The following is a 20,503-nucleotide window of genomic DNA, read 5'->3' on the forward strand; positions in this document are numbered from 1 at the left end:
AAGGGAACCCCATTGCTTGTTTGTGTGGATCTATATTCTGAAAAGGGGTCTGAGCCCGACAGAGGGTGACCCGAAGTGAGACAAGCTTGGGGAAGGGAGCTTCCTTGCTTGTTCGCGTTGAATTACATATGTTGAGGGGTCCAAGCCCGACAGAGGGAGACCCAAAGTGAGACAAGCTTGGGGAAAGGAGCCTTCTTACTTCTTTGTGTTAATCTTTATTTTTGTGAGTTCTGAGCCCGGCAGAGGGGGACCTTCGGGAACTGTTTTTGATGAAATCTTGTTTTGAAGTCAATGAAAAGAGACTTAAACGTGGAAGGCCAGGCGGGCCTCGATCGACGTGGTGAACTGTTTATTGTGATAGAAGCTGAGCCAGAGTGTGTCATCCTGCCTACAGGGACAGCCTTATTCCATGAGGTTTAACATGAGGAGGAGAGCTCGTTCAACCACACTTACTTATTTCAACATTGATTTTCCTTTCGCATACATTTCTTCTTTTTACACTTTTGTACAAAGAATAGGGCAGGCATAAGGTTTTGTTAACATAGGCCATTTTGATTTGACAGACTCCACTAGGACTGCGTTATTAATTATTTGATGGCCGAGACGAATCCCATCTTAGTTATAGGGCAGACTAGGAGTTTCTCCAACCCCAACCATTTCAATAAAGGTTTTACAAATTGTACCCATTGTGTCAGTGTCATACTTGTGATACCATGTCTCCCCTACAGCAAGCAATGTCTCTCTCCTGAACATCAACTTTCATATAGGGCCACTTTTCAACCACTCTTGTCTTTTTGTTAAGGCACAAGCCAAGTACTTTCAATTCAACTTCTATTGACTTTGACAATGTTAGTTCATGACTAGTTGCTGTTCCGTTCACACCATAGTCATTCATTTACAAGCTCTACCTTTAAAGATGTTATATTAGCCTCTTTTCCTCTGCTAGCAACAGTTATTCTCAAAGAAACCTTTACTTTAGCTTATTTTGGCTGAGGGCAAAGCTTATCCAACTCTTGGCTTATTGTAATGCTTGTTTTCTTTGGGTCGCAATATTGAGGTTTAACACTCGTTTTCACAGGATACAATGTTATTGTGACTTTACTCAGGTTTGGTCTTTGTGTTAAAATCACTTTTAGGCACACGCAACTATTATTAACTTTGTTAAAGCAGTCTTTTATAATGTTCAACACCTCCTTCGACAGCGTATTCGTCTATACGCGAGTGCTACAATTGTTGCACTCCATTGTCTGACACAATCCGGTCAGCTTCAGTCAATTTTACTCCCTCACAAGTGAAAGCAACTGGTTACAGTTGCCTGCTTGACAATGCCTGAAGGCTTAAGAACGCGCACAAACACTCACCGGCTTCTCTGCCCCTGTCACTGGCTGCTGGACTTCTACTACAGTGGTTTTCTCGTCCAGGCACACTTCCCTCAGCAAGCTGCCTTCGGTCCCACCACAGAGGCACAAAGTTCGGCTCAGCATGACCCCCTGGAGGACGCCAGCCTCCAGGCAGGGTCTGCTGCATGCTTCTTGCTGCAAAATCTCTCAAATCAGGTTAACAAGGGGGAAAGCTTTCAAATCTTAAGCTTCCCGCTGTGCAGCCTCTGCAATCCAGGCTTTGGGGGGAAAGGACCAACTCAGGGATAGTAACTGAAAAAATCCTGGTGTCCTTTATTTCCTCACACTTCTGTGGATTCTGCCAGCAACGTGCTTTCCTCTGCCACTTTCTACTGCCTCAGCTGCTTCTGCTGCAGCTACAACTGCTACTGCCCCTCCAGCCACAACCACGACTAATGGCCTGCACAAGAGGGAGCTTTTTAAGCCTCTCAGCCTCCCTCGGGTGTGCTGTTACGCCTAATTGCCTGCCCTTCAGGTCTGCATTGCTCTTCAGCCCATTTCTTCATCCAAGTACTCTTGGGATTATGCGACTTGGAATCCCAAACAGCAAAGTTAGTTCTAAATGGTGATTTTCTATTTTTGACTTTAGAACTATTTTACTTATATATTTTTACAAATGCTTCATCCTGTTTCTTCACAAAAGGGAAAGGCAGTTCATGTAGGCCACCATTTAGAGGTTTCCTTTCTCTGTACCTTTGGGAGAAGGTTTTTTTGTTAGTTACTCCCTGTCCTGCTGCCGATACCTCTGTTCTAGCTCTGGGATCAGGCCCCTGTGGGTGGATTGCTGCTCTAGTTCTATAGGTTTCTGATCCCCTCTCACCTGCAGTAGATCCACGTCCTGCTGCTGGCACTTCCTCTCCAGCTCTGTGATCAGGTCACTGTGGGTTCGTTGCTGCTTCTCCAGTCGGGTCAGTTTCTCCTGAATCTTCTTCATCTTCTCCTCTTGCTCCTTCTCCAGTCTGCTGAGCAGCTGCTGTTTCTCCTTCTCCAGAAACTGCTTCAGATGCTCAAATGTACTAAGGATTCTCTCTCTCTGCTTCATAATGTTTCCCTTAAAAATAGATTTAAACAAACAATAAACATATTATATGTCTGATTATTATTTTAACTATCATAACATATTTTACATATAACACCTGTAGTGGTTCCCTCTCAATAACTCTTAAAATCATAAACCTAACACACATGAACTACTAATTGGCAATGATTATTTTTTATAAACCAGTTTTTATTACGTTTTTTCCATATTCCAACATTATTCCTCATATCCTTGTTCAAATACACATTCTTTTTAGTGTTGACCATTCGTCCTATCCCATTCCTCCTTACTCTCCCTCATTTTACCCCCTTCCTTCCCTTGCCCTCTATCCCCTGCCTCCCCCCTCTTGTAGTATCTTGTACCGATGTGCCCCTTCTCTCAGGCATCCATGTCCCATTTCCCCCATATCTTCGGACACTTCCTCATGCCCCGCCCCTATTCCTGTACGTGATCTGCTCCATTCTGATGCAATGGTCCATTCCAATCTCTCAGTTTCCCAAAGTGGGCATTTCCTAGGTCTCCCATTTTGCCACTAGGTCCCTTTTTACCACCATCAATGGTATGTGTATTAGTGTCTCTTCCCCTCTACTTCCTTCAATCTCCCCTCTTATATGCTTATATGCAGTAACATCATTTTAGGAATGTTCCTACTTCCCTTCTACATTTGAGACACCGGCCATGCGTTACTCTACCCCTGTTATGCAGTCTATCTCTGGAATGGTACACTCTGTGCAGAATGTTGTATTGTATGAGCCTCATCTTGGGTGATACATTAACCTCTCTTGAAGCTACTAGCGCTTCTATCCATTTTTCCTCCTCTATTGTTCCAGGGTCTCTTTCCCATCTCCCTTTCATGTGTGACATGGGGGAGGGGGTGTTTTTATTTATGACTTGATATAGTGTGGTTATCCCTTTCCCCTCTATTTTATCCCTGAATAGATTAATCTCCGGGGGATGGGGGGTGTTCGGGGGAAGTCCAATTCCCCTTCAAATTGAGCTTGTACAGTGTGTTTTAGTCTCGTGTTTGTGAAGAATTCTTCCGGGTCCCAGTCCATATTTTTTCCTGCATTCTTCGGCATGGGTTATCTCTTTATTATCCACTACATCTCCCAGTCTGCATATTTCCTTTTCCACCCAACGTGGCTGCCTCCCTAGCTTTTGTTTCTCTTTAATATTGGGATTTACCCACAGTGGGGACATTCTGGTAGCTTTCCCCTTCCATCCCATAGCGTGTGCGACTTCCTTCCTGATCTGCACCAATCTCGGTCCTGCTGGGGGGAGAGTACCCTCTTTAAGGGGGTTCAGCCTTCCATTCGCGACAGTTTCAGTCTCGTGTGAGCTAGATTTCCCCCTCCAAATACCCACTCATTTGCTACCACCAGATGGGCCGCCCAGTAGTATTTCCATATATCCGGCAGTCCTACCCCTCTGTCACATACCGCTTTTGAGAGCATCCGCAGGGCTATGGGTGGATTCTTGTCACCCCATAATAGTCCTCTAATTATAGCTTCGATCCTTGTGAACTGTGCCTTGGGTATTTTCACCAAAGTGTTCTGCAAGACATAGCAGTCTAGGCAGTGCCATAATTTTTAATAAATTGACCCTTCCGAGCAGTGTTATAGGTAGGTTAGCCCAATGTTCAGCGTCTTCTTGTAGTCTGCGACTTATTGGTTCTAGATTATTTTTAAGAAACAAATGTTCATCCTTTTGCACTGTTATACCCAGATACTAAAATCCCCCTTGCTCCACCCGGAGGGGGAATTCCTCAGGGACTGCATCTTTCCCCCCTGTACTAGTATTTTGACTGATTCTCCCAGTTAACTCTCAAGACCGCATTAAATTCCGAACTCCCGTATGGTATCCATTACCCTCTGGCCCGTTCTTCTGCGATCCCCTAGATATATCAAACGATCGTCTGCATATAGAGAGATTCTATCTTCCCAGTTCCTGAGCCATCGGAACCCTTGTATTGTTGGATCCGCTCTAATGCGCTCGGCTAGTGGTTCGATCGCTATGAGGAATAGCAGCAGCGACAGTGGACATCCTTGTCTCATGCCCCTCTGGAGCGGGAAGATACGGGATATGTGCCCATTCACTCTAACTTTCGCGAGTGGTTGTGCATTTAGTAGTTTCTTCTATTTTATGAAGTTGGGGCCCAGGCCTACCTTTTCCATTGCTGCTCACAGGAATTCCCATTGCACCAAACCAAAGACCTTCTCTAGTGCCATTATTGCGTGGGGACCCTCTAATGAGTCAGTAATACTAAAGTGTTATGTGCCCTTCTCATGTTCATCATTTTGCTCTTCCTGGAAAAAAACCACATTGATCTGAATTCATTAGCTTGCTTATTACCCCTACTAGCCTTGTTGCTAGTATTTTGGCTAGGACTTTTGCCTCTCCATTCAGCAAAGATATGGGACGGTACGAGGCACATTTATCGGTGGGTTTACCTTTTTTGTGTATTAATACTATTGTAGCCGTTCTCACGTCAGAGTGTGCCTTGTGCACAGCTTTCCATGAACATGTCCCACATTGGCTTGACCACCTTGTCTCCGATTCATTTCCAAAATTCAGTCGGGATTCCATTTGGTCCTGGGGTTTCACGTAATTTAAGCTCTTACTTGCCTCTTGTACTTCCTCCATCGTTATCTCAATATTCATTACTTGTCGCGTTTGTTCAGCTACATGTGGCAGGTTTAACCCATCTAAGTATCTCCCAATTTCGATCCCTGTAGGCCCTGGGACCGCACTGTATAGCCCCTGGTAAAAATGTGCGAAGTCGTCTACTATTTTTTCCCCTTCCGTGTAGATTGTTCCCTCCTCATTACTGATGCCCCTAACCCATCTGGACTCCTCCTCCCTTTTCTCCAACCATGCAAGCATCCTTCCACATTTGGACCCGAGTTCATACACTCTGGCTTTCATGGCCCAGCATGCCTTTTTTGCCTCATCTGTCACCACTTCTTTGTATTGCCAAGCAACTTTTAGCATCTCTATTTTAGATTCTATTGCTTGTTCGTCTACGTGCCTCTATTCTGTCCTAGCCACCTCTTCTTCTAGTGTCTCCAGCTTTTCCTTTCTTTCTCTCCAATATCGCCTTATTGCCACCTCTGCCCTTCCCCTATTTACCGTTTTATACTTCCCAAAGTGTGCAGCCATTCTTCACTGTGTCCTCATTCAATTCAAAGTATGTCTCTGTACAGTCTTTCATCTCCTCCCGTATTGTCTCGATCCCTAGATGGTATGTGTTCAGCCTCCATTCCCCTTTCCCCTTCAGTTCCTCCCCTCTTATCGTAATATAGAGCGGGGCATAATCCAATATCCCTCTTGTCAGGTATTCCGCTTCTATTACCCTCCTGGTGATGGTACATTGAACCAAAAAGTAGTCTACGTGAGACATCGAGTCGTGTGCTGAGGAATAGTACGAGAATTGTCTTTTACCGGAGTGTAACCCTCTCCAGACATCCCGTAATCCTGTTGCCTCCAAAAAGGTCACCAGCTTGGTGCGCGTCTACCCCCCGGGCGTTTCCCCCATCTGAGGACATCTATTCGCCCGTGAAGGACGTCAGTAAAGTCACCTCTCAATATGGTTACATTTGCACCATGTGTTGCCAGCATCACCTGTATTTTGTTAATTAAGTCTGGTTTTAATGGTGGAGGTGCGTACACGTTCAGTATGGTAATTGCTTCCCCCCATAATTCCCCCGGTCACTACCAAATATCGTCCTTCCCTTCTCTCTCTCCACTTGACCAACTGGAATGGAATGCTATGACTGATGTGGACTGCCACCCCGCTGGATCCTCTGTAGTATCCTTCATGTTCCACCAACTTGTATTGACCGCTGGCCAGAAACCTACACTCTGAGCCATCAAGTGCGTTTCCTGCAATAGTAATATGCAGGCTTTCTGCCTCATCAAATAGTTTGTCACCAGCCCCTCTCTTAATCTCATCATTTCGGCATTTCACAATCCTACATTCTCCTTGCATCGTTCCGTGTAGTGTCATTTGCCTCTGTGTTGTACTTTCCCAGGTGTGAGATCCCTTGCCTTGTTAAGTCAAGATGTATACCGAACTGCATTTGTGCATGTCTAACCACCCATATTCTCTCGCTCCCTGCCGCTTGACCTCTCGAACAAACCCAACAACACCCCCCTCCCCCACCCTATACTTCCCCCCAACTTGAAGCATCTGTTGACCCCAAAACAACTATCGCTCGTCCCAACCCTTGATAGGGGCCTCAGGATTTGCAAGGGGGGCTATGCCTGCTGGCCGCTCTACCCGAAGTCTTGAATTTTACCCACTTGAGTTTGTTGCTTATTCACGGTTGTTGCTCTCATGCTCCCCCTTCCCACTCCACCCCTCTCCTGGGACCACATCAATGTCAATTATTTGCAGTCTATCTTGCATATATGCTGTTTCCTGACTTCCAACTGCTTTTCCCTTCTCCCTGAGGGGGCCATTTCTGTTCCTGCATTTTTGTTTTGCCCCTTCTGCTTTATCCATTGCTGCGGGCCGATTGTTTCTGTCCAGTCCCATGCATCAGTAGGGCACGTGAAGAACCTAACTCCCTGAGGGGCGCAGTGTTGCTGGATAAATTGTGGCATACTTCATTTCTTTTTCCCCTAGCTACCTATGCACCGCGTCAAAGGATTGCTGCGCGTTTTGTACCACTTTGGTGAAGTCGGGGTATATTGCAATCCTTGCCCCATTATACTCTAGAGTTCCCTTCTTTCTTGCTGCTTGTAAGATTACATCTCGATCGCGGTAATTTAAAAGTTTGGCAATGATTTGTCTTGGTGGGGCGCCTCGCAGTGGCTCCTCAGTTGGTACTATGTGCCCTTTCAATTGAGAAACAATTAGACAGCCCATGTGGGCCCATCTTTCTTCCATCTGCTGCGTCCTTTTCTACATTTTTATCATGTCTCAACGGGGTCATAACATCTTCGACAGACGATATATGCTCTTCCGCTTCTCCTACTCGCGGCGCTGACACTTATGCAGGTACCATCTCCGGAGACTGACATCCAGACCTACACTACATCTATCCTTTGCTCCAGCTGTGTCTTTGCCTCATGTACGGCTCTCAAGATTTCCTGGGTAGCCTGAGATTCTGCATTTCCCCTGTCCTCCATTGTCGACTATGGTCTTGTCTCCGGTGCTTATTGTGTTTTGGGCCCTCCCGTCCTATATGCGTCAATCTTAGACTGATGGTTTGGTTTCTTGCCCTTATACTTATCCATTTTCATAATTGGGTGTAGCGTGGGTATCACTCTTTTGCCCGCTGTATAGTCTTCCAGAGAATTCCCTCCGCACTCTGTCCTGCCCCGCTCCCTCTATCTCTTTTGTTGCTGTGCCTCCTGGTAATAGCGCCTTTTTCCAGCCCCTCTTATGCAGGGCTTCCCACGGCTCCCAGCGCCTGACGATGGGTTGTAGTAGCTACTTGTGTTCCTTGCCGGTTGGCGCTGGGTATTGTGAGAAACCAGAGGGTGTCTCACCCGATAGTCCCCAGGGATCTCTCTCTCAGGTGGCCCGGTCACGGCCATCCCTTTTGGATCCAGATCCTGGGGGTGGGCCAGTGCGGGAGGATCATCTGGGTGAGGGTTCCTTGGGGAGTGGGACGCCTGATGGCGAGACGCGGTATCCCTTGCCCGCTAACACCTTTAACCCCTCCTAGCAGGTAGGATACTGGGGAACTTTAACTCCCTCCTCTTCCCTACACGAACACTGCTACACAAACTGCCCACTCTGGGAGAAAACAGACTAATACCCGAGCAATGTACCTGACATGTCCGAATACCATGGTCAGGCAGAGTCAGGCAATTACCTTTGACAATACACACCTGACTTCAATTGAACCTCCCCACAAAGATAAAAGGCGGAGTACGAGAGCACACTTTGAGCGAGGCAAAGCACACAAAGGAGCGGTTCTTCCCAGGCAGCAACTGAGCCGATGGAGAGAGACGGCAGACCGAGAAAGGAGAACAAGGAAGGAGATACCCTTGATCTTTTTGACGAGTGATCGTTATACTCCTAGGAACTTGAAAGCAGCACGTGTAAGGCCAACAAGGGAAACCGAAGAATCCTGCATTGTGTGTCTGAGATATCCGAGGCCCGTCTGCATGAATGACTGAGTCCGGGAGGAGCAGCAGCCGCTGTGGTATCGTCCTTGGCTCCGAGATCAAAGCCGCAAACAGAGAAATCAACACAGCCGGTGAGTTGAAGGAAACTGTACGAGACTGGTCTATGTTGAAACGAAGGTTGCAAACAGCAACATTGTTCCCCGAAAGAGCAAACGTTGAAGCGTTTGATGAAAGACGCGGGTAAAGGCCAGACGGCTAATGAATTGTTTGAACATTTAACGTGAACTAAGATAAAAAATAGCAGAGTGGTGTGGCACCGCGTGTGTGCTCAAACAAAGGTCTCTGACTGATGTATCCCACAAAGAAGTGGCAAAAGGAACTGTAATATGTCAATGTGAAAACAAAGAATAGAAATGAAATAAGAATGAATCAAAGTGGTCCTGCAAGGATATAAGTAAAATCCATTGCACAGTGGAAAGTCTTTGATTATGAATAAATGCATCAAGGTCTGAGCCCGGCTGAGTGAGACCTATTGTGAATTTATCGAACTGTGAAATAAGAAGAAAGCAAGAGTGCAAGGTCCGAGCCCGATCGAGGGAGACCTATTGTGAATCTGTGTATCAAAGGGGTCCGCGCCTGGCTGAGAGAGACCTAGGGTAAACAGTGCACCCGAGACTTTGTAAGCGTGAGACTCCTGAAGAGAAAGTAACTTTGATGTTGTGTTTTGTGTCCAAGCCATTTTACGAATGAGAGACTTTATTGGGAATGAGACTTTGTCGCAGAAGGCCCTGGTTTATATACTGACCCGCATCCTCGTGCTGGAGAAGCCAGAATCTGTGCTAAGCTCGAGTGTGCCACCTTGCCCCGTGCTGAAAACGCGGGGAAGGGAAGTTAATTGACCGGCTGTCCTGAAATATTCTTACTTGAATACTCTTTCTTTTGCATACATCATTTTCCCACACCATTTGTATTTAGAAAAAAGGGATTGGCAATAGGTGTATTAGCATAGGCCCTTTTGATTTTGAAAAGACTCCACTAGGACTGTGCTATTTTTACTTTGATGGTTGTAGCCTGCTCCCATCCTTACATTTAGGGTTAGATAGGCGTTCATCCAACCCATTGAAGTTCAATAAACACCCCTGAACTGTGATCACTTGTGTCTGTCTTCACTGTTTGATATCATGCCTTCCTTACAGTACCCAAGCCCACTGTAAGTATGGGTGGTTGCTATTAGTAGACCCGACCCCTCATTGGTGCTAGTGTCTGGCTGCTAGTGTACTGTGTCAGCTAGCGGTGTGTGGTAATCCATAGCTGGCTGTGGTTGTCGATGTGTTCCAGAGATACTGCAGTCTCTGGTTCTATAGTTCCGCTCCCAGGTGGGAATAGATGTGTTAGGAAGTCACGGACACTGACAGGAGTCGGACTCTGGGAGGGCGAGGTCCAGTTTGCTTCTGCAGGTAAACTTTCTGTTGTCACCGAGTCTCACTCCCTCAAAGCACTGTGAATGGAACTAAGCTTCAGGATTCAGGACTCTGTGAATCCAGGAGGGGTAGCTGTGGGGGTGGGGGAACTCTATCTCCCACCTCCACACAGAGGACTGTGTTGATATTCCAGCTACAGCCTGGTTCCAGGCCCCTGTGCCCCTCTCTCTGCGTCCCAACCGACCGGTCCACTACTTTCAGCCTGAGCTCCTCCTCCCAGCCATTCCGGAGCTCACTCCCTTCACTCCTCCACAGGTCCTCCCCGACCTCCAGACTTCACCCACGTGTGCCACAAGGATTCACCTCCTCATCGATTTTGTTCCGAGGTTTAGCACTGCCGTTTTTGGTGCAAATACCTTTTGGGCCCTCAATCCCGGGGCGGGCGGCACTTCTCTGCTGCTACTCCATTTTCTGTGCAACAGCACCCCCCCACCCCCAGATGGGCAATGATGTATCAGCTAATGGTCAGCAGACTGACAGTAACATTCTAGTTCATAGATTGTTCCTCTAGAAATGGCCGTCAAGTTCATGCAAGGACTGGGTGAGAGTACCGGTCTAGTCATTCCACTATTATGGATCAGAATGGGTGTTAGAGGGGCACAAATACCAGAACCTCTCTCTCTGTCTGGTTTATCCGCGAAAAAACATCCCGCGACGAAAGGACGTCGTACCAGAATTACTTACCCTAGTGCTGGGAATTCTAGACATGATCTCTTTCTAAATTAAATCCGACAAGAAAAAGAATAGCTATTTTTGACAACATTTTTGATATAAAAAATATGTTGAATGACTTTCAGATTGAAGAACTAATGCATTTCTAATGCTTGAGATCTATAAAATTAAGAAATAATCTTTGTGCAAGGATGAAAGCCAAGATAAAGACGTGACACTAAGGTATTTTTAAATTTTAAACTTTAAGATAAGGAGCGCTGTTCTTGAGTTATCAGCATCATTCGATCATATGACATATTCTTCATAAATTCATTATATGCTACGAAATTAATGGTAGCCCCTGTCATTTGTACACAGGGAATTTACCATTATGGGACAATGATGGAGAGGATACTAAGATAGTAATCTCACCAGGAAAGGTAATTATAATCTCCTCAGAGATACATACCACATTGAAAGTAAATAACAGTAATTTGAGATAATAACTCTCTCCCTTTTTTAAAATAATTTTGTCACCTGCAGATTTCTACAAAAAGGGTGTATGTGTGAACCCAGAATGTGAGGATAGAAGAAGCAGAAATGTTAAAATTGTAAAAAGAAAAATCAGCCTATCCATTACAATGCTCTGTTGAATCATTTGTGTGTTTACATAGCGTTGGAAATGATATATACTCCCAATGAATGTTCTGCAACAATGAGTTGTGAACTGAAACATGTTGAGGATTCTAAGAAACAAAGTTTCCAGGATATGGGCCCATTCTTGTGGATAAGCCTTAAACATTGTGTTTCATAGTCCATCTGGACCCGTTGCTCGTGAGTTAGTAGCTTTAGCTATAATCTCCAAGATGTCATCTAAGTCAAAGGAAAGTATCCACTCATGATTTGTCACCCTTTCCTTGAACATTGTCGTTACCAAAATCAAGGGTGAATAGTGCAATAAAATGGGCTACCCAGGTCTCGTCGGTTATGGGGTTAACTTCTAAAGCCACATGTTGTGTTTTATTCATAAAGTTTAACAGAAACCAAATCTCTGCACTGTTTTTGCTGGCAATAGCTGCCAACATGTGTTCAGCATCTCTTTGGGCTAAAATGCTCCTAGAGCCTCGCTACCAATTACCCTAAGTCTAAAGTTTGTATGGTCTCTGGGGGGAATGGACCAGCAGCGGCTTCCATCATTATCGCTCCTGCTAAAATGGCTGAATCCAGATTGTCCGTAAACGTGATTAAGCGCTCACTTGTCACAGCATTCAAAGATTCATGGAAATCCAATGTTGGGTTTGATTGTGCTGGCACAACCCCTGTCAAAGATCCACGCGCTGCCATTTGAAGGAAGTTGCGAATGTCTGAGGATGGCCGCAGTAGAATAATAGGCGGCAAGGCACTTAGCGGTTGCAGCAGAGGCATCAATGGACAGTTAATTGTAGAATCAGTTGCAAGGCGAGGTGCTTGGAGCAACTTTGCCAGCCTTGTGCACTTCAATACATAGGCATAAGACCTATTCCCTATTAATTAAGTTATATTAGGTTAACAAAATAGTTGGCCACTTACTCCTGTCTCTATACAAGGGTTGAAGTCAGAAGAGTGTTCTGTTTCAGTACGGTAAGGCCTTCGTATGAGCTCTGCAGAAGCACCTCCCAGCCTAACAGCACTCCGAGTGCACTCTACGAGTGTGCGCATGCGGGTGTGCGCGGCCCGCCATTTTATGCAATCCCAGGTGCTTGTAGGCAGGATTTACAGCATCCAGTAGAAAAAATAAAGTCCTTTGATAAAACAGCGATACAATGATTAAAAGCTCAGGGAGAGAAACGTCTTCTTTCTCGCAGTCTCTGAAGTGATGCAACCAAACAGCACTCTGAGTGCAGTATACAAGTGTTGGTTTCTCCCCTGCACCTGAAGGGCAGTGGGCCTGGAGGATGAGGTAGCTTGGCGTGCATCCTTTGGCAGAGGGAGGTGGGGGGAAGAGGCCAGGTAGTGGGCCTGGAGGCAGCTTGGCATGTATCCTTTGGTAGATATGATGGGTTATTTATAACACGCTTAATACCCAGAGGTTTCTAAGCCCGGACCTGGGGATCGAACCTGTGTTGCTCCGTGTCGTCTTGCTTCCAAGGCGAGCACGTTGCCTCTGAGCTATCCTCCCGAGCTTGGGGGAGCTTGGGCGTGCAGGGCAGTTGCCCTGAAGGCTGAGGTAGCTTGGCGTGTATCCTGTGGCAGTGTGAGCTGGAGCCGGGCGGTAGGACAGTGGGCCTGGAGGCTGAGGTAGCTTGGTGTGTATCCTTGGCAGAGGGAGCTTTGAGATGGAGGCAGGGCAGTGGGCCTGGAGGCTGGGGTAGCTTGGTGTGTATACATGGGCAGAGGGGGCGGGAAGTGGACCTGGAGGTTGAGGTGGCTTGGCGTGTATCCTTTGGCAGAGGGGGTGCAGGGCAGTGGGACTGTTAGTGTACAGTAGGCAGCACGATGACGGGGTGTGTGCTCTACTCTCTTAGTGCTGAGCGGGCACAGACAAGTGTGTGTCCTTTTTAGTTATACTCTTTTGGTGGGGGCAGGAAGCAATATTTTCTCTGGGCTCTGTCTCTCTCTCTCTCTCTCTCTGAATTTCTCCTGCTCCATACTGAAATGTGCTTCACAAAGTTATGTGTTGCTTGAAACGCCATCTCTCACTGGCTCTCTTGAAAGATGAAAACATTGCTCCAAATTTCTCTGTCATGCTTTCTTAATTTGTAGCAAGTACCATGCATCCTATTTTAGTTTTTCATAAAAATATCTCTTTTATTATTTCGGTACTTACCAATCTTGTACACATCTCTCTTTACAGGGAACACATATCTATAACATTATTTTATACACATTCATTTGGCCAGACAGAAAAAGGCCTTCAACATAACAGTTTATACAGTAAAAATAAAACATCTTTCTTAGACACAAAATCTGGACACTGTTGAATTACAGTGTCTTTTTCCAGTTCATTTCCTTAGTTGTATAGGGCCTACCAATTTAGAGCAGTGCTGGTGGTTGCTGTATAGAAAAGTCGACACAGTGTTTTTCGGCCGTCTCGTCACCAACGGTGGTGTATTAGATAAGCAGCCTTCATCAGGACGATGATGTGATTTTCAATTACACAAACATATATGTATTTTGTCTTATTCAGTAGTGGCCTGTCCCGTTCTTTTAGCAGGTAGAAAACCCTATTATTGGGCGGAGTCCAAAAATGGAAAACAATGCGTCACCAATCTTAGGGAGGAAGACTGCAGCCACAAGTCTAAATGGTTGTGGGGATCCAGAACGCACGTCCCCGAGAATGGGAGTGAGTACCTTTTGGAGCCCGACACCTTTGTCACGCAAGCCCCTCCACCCCACTACAGGCTGTTGTCCCGAGAGCGATAGTCGCAGAACAGCAGCAGAAACAGTCGCAGGTGAAAGCAGCCCTTGAGAAGGCCAGTTGCAGGAAAGAGGGCGCGGGCAGCAGCACCAAGCAAACCCAGGCCTTCACTGTCAGAGCGCTGATGAAGAACTCTGTGGTGAGTGGTCCGCTACGTTTACCCACATCGGAGGCCACCGCCATATATGCTGTCACATTGCACGGAAATAAGAGGTGGATGCTCTGACAGGTGAAAGTGCAGCCTCAAATGGCTTCTCTGGGTGCAGTACGCCATGTTTTGGCATGTGCCTTTTGGCGCAACACTTAGGGCGCAGAGCCCCTTTCGCTGCAGCCAGATAGGCGCAAAAACAAATTTGGCGCTGGCCTAACAAACGGGCACAGGATAACAAACTGAATACGAACTGTGGGGTTCATAAATATATATATTGCCCCCACAAGGACAAGTTGTCCACGTATTGGGCAATAATGCCGTCCCTCGAGAGCAGCAATATCTCACATGTATGTACTTTAAATATCGAACATATTTTTTATATATTGGCATGGAGCTAGGCCCTTAGCCAAAATGCACTTCATCTTTGCACCTTTGCAGGGTTTGAAACTGAGATTCGATGAGAAGGAACTAAAACCAGCTCCTGGGTGTCGGGCATCACCTTGTAGGCAGGAACACCGCAGGTGAACCAGGAGCTACCAGAGATGCTCCTTAAAATGTTTGTCCATTTTGTATGAACCATTGTGTTTGAATGTGTATTAGATGTGTTCTAATTCTTCTTTATTAACATTCTCAAATACTCAAAGTAAATGTCAGATTTACATGTTTGGAAGGTACCAGTTTGCCCAAATGTAGCTCCTGGTAGCTGTTGGTTTCAAGCTAACCAGGCCTTACTATGCTATAAGCAGGATCTAAATAGCTTCCAGCTCCCCTCAATTTCGAACCCTGCCTTTGCATGAAAATGAAAAGCTGGAAAGAGCAATTGAGCTGAAAGCGCCTAGGTCATGCCATCCAGTTGGCAGTGACGACGTGCATTTCAGAACCTAGGGTGAGTTTTCCCAGAGAGGTTTTCGCCTGACTGTCACTCCCTCCCGTATAGGGACGAGGCGTGCAGCAGGTCACTTGCAGATCTCTCGCGAAGCAGGACATTTTGGTGCGGCTGTTCTGCTCAGCAGCTTGCATGCCAGGGCACCGCCACATTGATACGAAAGTCAATGCGCCAAAACATGCCGGTGCCCAACAGTCCCTGTGCCTGTCGGCTGTGCCCTAACGGCTGCGCCCTAACGGCCGCGCCGAAACATCCTGCTTCGTCTGGGTGTGCCTTGCTGGTGGTGTGGTGTTGCTTTGTTGCCATCAAGTGGAAAAAAGTGTGAATTGATGTTACACAGACTTGCTAAGCATTATATACAGGATAATGTGAGGGTCAACCTCTGCACACCAATGGAGGACCACTCCGTTACCAATGATAATGCCGGACACCGGTGCAGTGTGTAGACACGTCTTTTTTTAACTTAACACTGAACTCCCCTTTCACCCCGGAATCCCTCCCTAGCCCTGCGTCACTTCCTTCCCCGCTTGGCCCAACGTGGCTCCTCCCCTAACCCAACAACAGCAATGGGCTGTGCTACGCTGCACAACATTACATCTCCCCCTTTTTAACACCATAGATAAACATTTTACCCCATCTCTTCAATCAGTCGATGGGGTTTTATGCAAAATCGCTGAGGGCGTCTCTCTTGTCCTGGCTCTGCTGCCTCAGGATCATCACCGGGTCTGGCAGCCTAGTCCCCTGAGTCTGAGCTATTCCGGTCAGCTCGGGTGGGGTACCACGTGTGCGTGTCTTCACCTGGGCATTTCCTGAAATGCGAGGTGTTTCATGTGATTGTCTTGCGAGACCCTCCTTGTGTCATCAGCATTGTTCCTCTCTTATGTGTTATGGCCAGCCATTCAGAGGCAAAAGTGGGATCTTCCTTCCGACCTCTAGGTTGTCGCACTACCACCTGGGCTCCCACCACTATGTTGTTTACCTTGGCTCCCCGCCTGGCATCAGCCCTGTCCTTAATTTTCTTTTTCTCCTCCCGATAACGGGCCCGGGCCGGTTATAGTGAGCTCTTGGGGAGAGTAATCGGGCCTTCTGGCAGTCGGGTACATACTGCTTTCCCAAACATGAGGTCAGCAGGACACACTCCTGTGGTGCTGGGCGCGGTGTGTCGGTACTCTCTGAGCAGCTGGTATAGGGTTTGTTCGAATGGGCTATTGGTGACGTTGGCCACCTGCAGAGATCGTTTGATGTTTGCCATGAATCGTACTGCAATTCAGTTGGCTTGTGGCCATAATGGTGTGATCCTCCTATGTTGAAAACCCATATACCTTGCAAAATTTGCAAAGTCCTGACTAGTAAATGAAGGACCATTGTTGAATTTGATGACTTTGGGGATTCCATCATATGTCGAGAGCATCTGATCCAGCACAGGTATGACACAGGTGGCAGATGTGGACTCAATCACCCGAAGGAGGGCATGGTGGTCTGTGATGACTGAACGCTTTTCTGTAGAGAAACAAATGAAAATACAGGCCCACACAAGGGCCAGGCTCCCTTTCTCGAGCCTGCAAGTATGCCTACTTTGTGTGCATGAGGCTCCGGCTGGCATATGTCACTATGTACGAGTTGTGTGGATTATCCTGGTCCTGTTGTGTCAGAATGGCACACAGGCCGACTGGGCTGGTGTCCACGACCACCTCTGTGGTTCTGTCAGTGTGGAAATAAGCCATGTTCCTCTGCCTTCAAAATGCTATTACGGATGTTCTCAAAGGCTTCCTGGCATTCCTTTGTCCTTTGAAACGCCTGGTCACATTTCATGAGGTGTCTGAGAGGCGTACTAATGGTGGCGTAGTCCTGCAGGTATCTTGAGCAATAGCTAGAAAGCCAGAGGAACGAGCGTAGCTCAGACACATTCTGCGGTCTCGAGGCGGTGTTGAGCGCTGCTACTTTGTCATGGTCAGGTTGCATGCCTCGTTCAGAAAAGAGGTGTCCGAAAAATCTTAATGAGCCCTTGCGGAACACGCATTTGTTTTTGATCATTGTCAGCCCCGCCACCTCAAGCGCTAAACATAGTCGGTACAGTACAGCATCATGTTCCTCTGTGGATCTTCCAAAGACCAGGACGTCATCCAAGTAATTTAAGCAGTTAGGGATGTCATATGACCTTGTGAAATTCGTCCTGAAAGATTTTGTGTGCAGATGATATTCTGACACTGAGTCGTTTATATCAGAATAGGCCCATATGTATCAAGAATGTGGTGATGTATCCCGACTCAGGGACAATTTCTAGCTGGTGATATCCCTTTGTGAGTTCTAGTTTCGAGAACACCTTTGCTCCGTGGAGTAAGTGAACCATGTCTGATTCGAGGCACCTGATGTCTCTCTCTTTCTATCGCCTCATTTGCCCTTCTCATATCTACACATAGCCGGATGGACCCTTCGGCTGCTTTTTTGGGGACCGGCTCTATGGGGGGTTCAATGGCGTGTTGGTCCAATAGTTTCTTGAGTTCGTCCTCCACCTGTTTTTGTATGTTGACTGATATGCCCCGATAGTGTTGGGCTATCGGCTAGACGTCGGGATCTATATGAAGTTGTATTTTGCAGTTTCTGAGCTTTTGCCGAGCCCTTTGAACAGTTTTGTGAATGTCCTTTCAATGTCCAAAAAGAGGTCAGGGCGCCCCTCTGCAAGAAAGAACACGGCATGATAACCTGTCCTGTGGGAATGTACCCACTCAGAATCTTCAGCCACATGTTTTACCTCACTGTACCTTTCACAAAGGAGGACTACCATTTGCATATCAGTCTTTGTCCTTCACTCTTGAGCAGTCCAGCACTGAAATGCTAGGCAATCCTCCTTTGAACAAGAGTACCAAACCAACAGCAACCCCAGACACGTGTTTCTGCTTAGTCCGGGCTCATCAGTGAGGTGGAGCTGTGCCTCTCTGAGGACAGTAAGCAAGGGGTTCACATCTGGATAACTGTAGGTAACTTAGGGTGACCAACCCCAAGTTCCTTTTAACTTTAAAAAGAGGTCAGGGCGCCCCTCTGCGTGAAAGAACACGAAATGATAACCTGTTCTGTGGGAATTAACCCACTCAGTCCGCAGCGACATATTTTACCTCACTGTACCTTTCACAAAGGAGGAATACCATTTGCATATCAGTCTTTGTCCCGCCCACTTGAGCAGTCCAGCACTGAAATGCTAGGCAATCCTCCTTTGAACAAGAGTACCAAAACAACAGCCACCCCAGACAGGTGTTTTCAACTGGTAGGGGACGTGTACCAGCCCCATGTCTACTGCGGTCTTGAAGCTGAGGATACACCCACTGTTGGTCTCTGTCTTGAGCACATGAAGCTGGAGGCGTGCTGCATGTGCTTTGCATGAGCAGACTGCTGAAATTACTCCTCTGCATGGCAGGGGTGTTGTGGACCCATACAGGTAGATGTCTATTGTCGACCGTCTTAGCTTTGGGGCTGTGGGAGCCTGTTGTATGCCTCTTCACTTAGGATGTTTACCGTTGTCGATGAGGAACTCAGCGGGGATCTCATTAATGTGCATGATCAGCGTTGGGCTATGCTCCTTAGCCACATAATTGTTCAGTGTCCATATGTAGCCCTTTTTCCTCTGATCATCTTTGGACGATAGAGAGTCACTGCTTGGCGTGGATCGTACTTTGATGTAGCGAACATGTCGCCTGGAGCGCCACTGTCTGTGTCCGTCAGATGCTGGTTGACTGCAGGGGTATGATCTGGTGCTCTTGAGGTCATCCAGCCTGTATCTTCTTGTCTCACTTCCAGTCCCGGCGTCGTGTGTGCTTGCCTGCGTGGCTCTCCACCTCTCTTACTATGGAATGGCATCCACAGCAGGTCTCTATGCTATTGTTCCATTATCTGTAACTTTCGGGTAACCCCTTATATCTCTGACCCCCATTTATGCTTTTTGTTACTTTCATAGGACGCCCCATGTCGGCTTTCCAGCTCATCCACCTGGCTGTGGATGTCTAATCTCTCCCGCCTCCAGCACTTCTCAGTGGATGTCTTGTATCTCTCCCCTCCAGCTCTGCTCCCAGTACTCTCAAAGGATGTCTTGTATCCCTCCCCTCCAGCTCTGCTCCCCGTACTCTCAGGGGTTGTCTCATATCTCTGCCCTCCAGCCCTGCTCCCCGTACTCTTAGGGGATGTCTCGTATCTCTCCCCTCCAGCTATGCTCTCTTCTGCTTCCTCACCTTGAATCAGCTGTTCTGCGCGCTCTGCACATTTGCGGTCCCTACTTCAGCTGAATCTGTGTTTCTCCCAAAGGTAAGCCACTGGGGCTCACATCTCCAGCATTGGCCCCAATATCATGCCAATAATTTCATTCTGTGTGCGAGCGCTACTGTTTCTGAATTGTTTGCCGTGGATGGAATGCTCTGCATAATTGAAGTGCTTTGTTCACTATGGTCACGGAATGCCGTTTGACCGTTTAGCACTTGTTTTTTTAACCTGGTGCCTGACAATTCAAGGGCACCTCTGTTTCATCCCATATGGCCCTGTGGCACTCGGCCACATCCAAGATGGCGGCTCGCTTACTGCATTGAATCCTGCTGCATTGACTTCCTTCAGCGAGCCCGCCCCATTGGCTACTTCGTTTTCTTCTTCAACCATTGGGTGCACCAGCAGTGCGGAGCCGGCCCTTCCTCAAAGGCCTGCATCTAAGGCCCCTGTCTTCTTCATGTCCACTACCAGAATGCTACTTGATGTATTTTCTTGTCACCCCTGCATTCAAACTTCCTTGACGCCGCGACCTCACTCTACCTTGAAATCTGGACTTCCATAACACTTCCTCCATAACTATGGGTACATTCCCTACTCTTGGCACGTTTCTACCCCCTTGTGCCTCAGCCCCCCTCTCTGCTTGTCCCCCATGTTTGCACCGCTGATTACACTGCATGTTCACACCCACTTCTAACTTCTGTATCTGGGTGCTTTCCAAATTTTGCTGTGTTTTCATGTATTTAGCTTAATTCAGATTTGGCTGTGTTTTCATGCATTTAGCTTAATTCAGATTTGGCTATGTTTTCATGCATTTAGCTTAATTCAAATGTGGCTGTGTTTTCATGCATTTAGCTTAATTCAAATTTAGCTGTGTTTTCATGCATTTAGCTTAATTCAGATTTGGCTGTGTTTTCATGCATTTAGCATAATTCAAATCTGGCAGTGTTTTCATTCAGTTGGCTTAGTTGCAATCCTCTTTTTTGCCTATCCTTACCTCTCTTTCTATCCTTTTTCTCTAACTCCCCCTTCGTTGCCTGTATGCTTGCCTGTTGTATCTCGCCCCCCCCGTTTGCTTAGATGTCTGCTTAATTAAATCCCTCTTCTTGCTGTCCCCTCATTTCTCCTCTCCCCCCTCCCTTCACTGTATCCTTAGCACTTACTATCAGAAA

The 20,503-nt window shown here is 47.0% G+C and overlaps 1 protein-coding gene across 3 annotated transcripts in view; it reads right to left on the bottom strand.

Annotated features, from left to right (window-relative positions):
- The window catches only part of LOC138521875 (E3 ubiquitin-protein ligase TRIM39-like), a 498,159-nt gene that overhangs the window by 471,153 nt on the left and 6,503 nt on the right, over positions 1 to 20,503 (bottom strand). The window contains exon 3 of one of the 3 annotated variants that reach the window (XM_069635033.1): positions 2,221 to 2,451. The exons of the other annotated variants lie outside the window; for them this stretch is intronic. Coding sequence (XP_069491134.1) covers positions 2,221 to 2,451 — 231 coding nt within the window. The remainder of the gene's footprint in view (positions 1 to 2,220; positions 2,452 to 20,503) is intronic. 3 annotated transcript variants of the gene reach the window in all.

This window comes from Ambystoma mexicanum, chromosome 13 (assembly GCF_040938575.1).
Source record: "Ambystoma mexicanum isolate Mex_15411 chromosome 13, UKY_AmexF1_1, whole genome shotgun sequence".
Taxonomy (NCBI): Eukaryota; Metazoa; Chordata; class Amphibia; order Caudata; family Ambystomatidae; genus Ambystoma; species Ambystoma mexicanum.